This window comes from Lycium ferocissimum, chromosome 7 (assembly GCF_029784015.1).
Source record: "Lycium ferocissimum isolate CSIRO_LF1 chromosome 7, AGI_CSIRO_Lferr_CH_V1, whole genome shotgun sequence".
NCBI lineage: Eukaryota > Viridiplantae > Streptophyta > Magnoliopsida > Solanales > Solanaceae > Lycium > Lycium ferocissimum.
In genome coordinates, this window is record NC_081348.1 from 39,179,027 (window position 1) to 39,182,239 (window position 3,213).

General features: G+C 33.7%; 1 protein-coding gene across 1 annotated transcript; it reads left to right on the forward strand.

Annotated features, from left to right (window-relative positions):
* The first annotated feature begins 2,032 nt into the window (after positions 1 to 2,032).
* On the forward strand, positions 2,033 to 3,213 carry LOC132062831 (uncharacterized). The gene is made up of 2 exons (XM_059455312.1): positions 2,033 to 2,378; positions 2,668 to 3,213. The coding sequence occupies exons 1-2, from the start codon at positions 2,111 to 2,113 to the stop codon at positions 2,928 to 2,930; spliced, it is 531 nt and encodes a 176-aa protein (XP_059311295.1). The 5' UTR covers positions 2,033 to 2,110; the 3' UTR covers positions 2,931 to 3,213.

Genomic DNA, 3,213 nt, shown 5'->3' on the forward strand with positions numbered 1-3,213 from the left:
AAAAAATTGATTTTCCTATTTCGTTTTTGTGTAAACGGAATAAAAAAAAGAATTTAAAAAACGAAATAAAAAAAAATAAAATTTGTCCTATTTCGTGAAATGTCCAACGAAATAGGACAAATTTTTTTTTTTTTTTAATTTCGTTTTTTATATGAACCAAATTAAAAAAAAAAAAAAATTTACTGCTATTTCGTTGGACATATCACGAAATGCAAAAAAAAAAAATTTGATTTTCCTATTTCCTTTTTGTGTAAACGGAATTAAAAAAAAGAATTTAAAAAATGAAATAAAAAAAAATTAAAATTTGTCCTATTTCGTGAAATGTCCAACGAAATAGGACAATTTTTTTTTTTTTAATTTCGTTTTTTATATGAACCAAATTAAAAAAAAAAAAAAATTTAATGCTATTTAAATTGCACATATCAAAAAAAAAAAAAAAAAAAAAAAAAAAAAAAAAATGATTGAAATAATTCGGCCATGAACAGTAAGCTGTGTGGGTATTTCGTTGGTTATCCAACGAAATACCCATTTTGGTCTTAAAAAAAAAAAGCATACCATTTTTGTCTAATGGCTGCAAAAATAAGCCATTTTGGCTCCGGACTCAGTGAATCAGAGTAGTCTGAGCAATGGTAATGTGTGAGTTAGACACGCGTCACATGTTTAAATCCAGTAGACAAAAACTTTAGAAAGATGTATACACCTATTATCCACCGAATTTCGAATAGTGCATCACTGGCCTTGAAATTTCTTCGTTATTATAAAAAGAGTAGCGTATTTTCACATAAGCAATGTCACTTGACTCCGCTGGGGGCACATAGCTGAGTGAAATATGTATCTGATGTAAAAGTGTACTACATGCCGGTGTAATGCTGATATATCCTGCAATTTGGAGGGACCTGTACAAACTATTAAGTTACATTTAGAAAATATGAATGTGCTAAGACAAATGAAGAATTCATGTAACAGCAAGTGTAAAGATGTTACCTCTAAAGTCTAAACTATATAAGGAGCTAGAGAGACTGTTTCTCTTAATTGATGTCAATATTTTTTTCACCCGGTGTTTCATGCAGAGGCGGAACCAGAATTCAAAATTTGTGGGTTCGGGGTTCTAATTTTTTAAAGTTAATGGGTTCTTAATTAATAATTTATAAATATTTGACAAAAAATTTAATATAAATATATGATTCGTACAAAAGGTACTGGGTTCGGCCGAATTCACAGCCGAAGGGCTAGCTCCGCCCGTGGTTTCATGCCCGCTTTGGGGTGCGACTAATCCAAAATCTTTCTGAAAAGTCCCAAACCTTGGTGATCGAAGTGATGTCATTATTACATCAATCCATCGTCTCTAATAATGAAATCCTTCTTCTACCCATTTTCCCAGCCGACTTTCTGTATTCAGTTCCAAAAGCATTATTTGACCGCTACTAGCGCACCAAATGATGGATTATAACTTTTTCTTGATCACCATCCCACTAACTCAGAAATAATTAACAGTTACTTTTGACTTTTAAAGGCCTTGCATATCGTAACAGAAGACTTCAAAGTCAAATCGTTAACATGAATTGTTTATGTAAAATTTAAAAATTAGAAAGAAAAAAAATTAAAATTAGATGAAGAAACTAATTAAACCCTAACAAGTTGATCTAGAATATTAATTTTCAACGATAATTGCGCACTAACTTGCAGTTGATTAATTTGCAACGAAGAATGGGCAATATGAGGATGATGTCAAAATTAGGATATCTCAAATGTAGAAGCGACCAGCAAATGGTGCTAATTAGTCTAAAGGGACTAAGAACTCGGTTTAGGTCAGTAGCCATTTTGATATTTTAAAAGTTAATTTAGTGGAGATAATGAATCGCAAGTCACACGTAGGAAAAAGAGAACATGGAAAAGATTATGAAGAGCTTTTTGCACTGATTGTCCTGTCTGACCAACCAACTTCAAGAAAACGTTGACTCATTTTCGGCTACCTCATTTCCTAATTAGTCATATTTTTTGGGCTTGCCTTCCTATATATAGCACATCATTTTGGCTCTCTCATTACCGCAATCAACTCCATTTCTCTTCTTTTCATTGGCAAAACAAAGAACTATTAATCTTGGGGAAAATGGCTTTGGCTAACGCACAAACATTTCTGTTTCTTGTAGTGTTTTCGTTCATGTTTGTCCTTAGTATGGCCAACTTTAACTACGGTCGGGGGCCTTGGGGCCCAGGAAACTGGAACAAAACCAATTGCCCTTATGGTAATAACCACCCAAATGCTACTCAAACCTCAAACAAGTTCAACGTTGGTGGTTCCGAAAATTGGCATTATGGCTTCGATTACATGGACTGGGCTCGCAAGAATGGCCCTTTCTTTGTCAATGACACATTAGGTACGTCTCTTTTAATTTTAAAATGAAAGTTTCTTTTTTACATAACTCAGCACTTATGCACCTGACGTAGTGTGGATAGTAGCTAGCGAATGTAGTTACTTGTCGTTATCTTTTAGGTTACTTGATAGTGTAAAGATTATTTAATTCGCCAACTATGAATTATAGGTAATATGCACGTGATATTTTTACTTAATTGACGCCAACTATGAACTATAGCAAAATAATGGAGCATGCATTATTTACTAATTAAATTTTGATTTTTCAATTCGTCTCTTTATGTAACATGCAGTTTTCAAGTATGATCCACCAAACCCCAACGGTGGATTTCCACACAGTGTATATTTATTACCAAACTATTGGAGCTTCATCAAGTGCGACTTCAGAAGGGCTAAGAGGATAGCAAATCCGAACCGGGGTGCTGGGGAAGGGTTCGAGTTCGTGCTGAAGAAAATGCAGCCTTACTTTTTTGCTTGCGGAGAGCATGAGGGCATCCATTGCAACAACGGAACCATGAAGTTTGTTGTTATGCCACTCAAACGTTGGCCTTACTGAGTTGTTGCTTGGAACATGTCCAGGATGGCAATCAAAAACAAATACAATACCAGTATTCTTGCATTTTAGTTTTGTTTGAAACAAATAACGAGTGTTAACGTTGAGTATACTTATTAGATATTGGACATTTACTTAGATTTGTTGTGATTGGAGTTTTGACTAAAAGGAAAAAAGATCGATAATGAGATAAATGTGTTACTATTTCATGTTCGGATATTTGAAGTGTTGACAAAAAGTCAACCGGATATTTAAGCTTGGAATTTGAGTGAATATCTTGGGTATA

What these genes read in the sequence shown, in the direction of transcription:
- LOC132062831 (XM_059455312.1), top strand. Translation starts at nt 2,111, where the DNA reads ATGGCTTTGGCTAACGCACAAACATTTCTGTTTCTTGTAGTGTTTTCG. An exon ending in CTTTGTCAATGACACATTAG is followed by an intron (nt 2,379 to 2,667) that starts GTACGTCTCTTT and finishes TGTAACATGCAG; the next exon opens with TTTTCAAGTATGATCCACCA.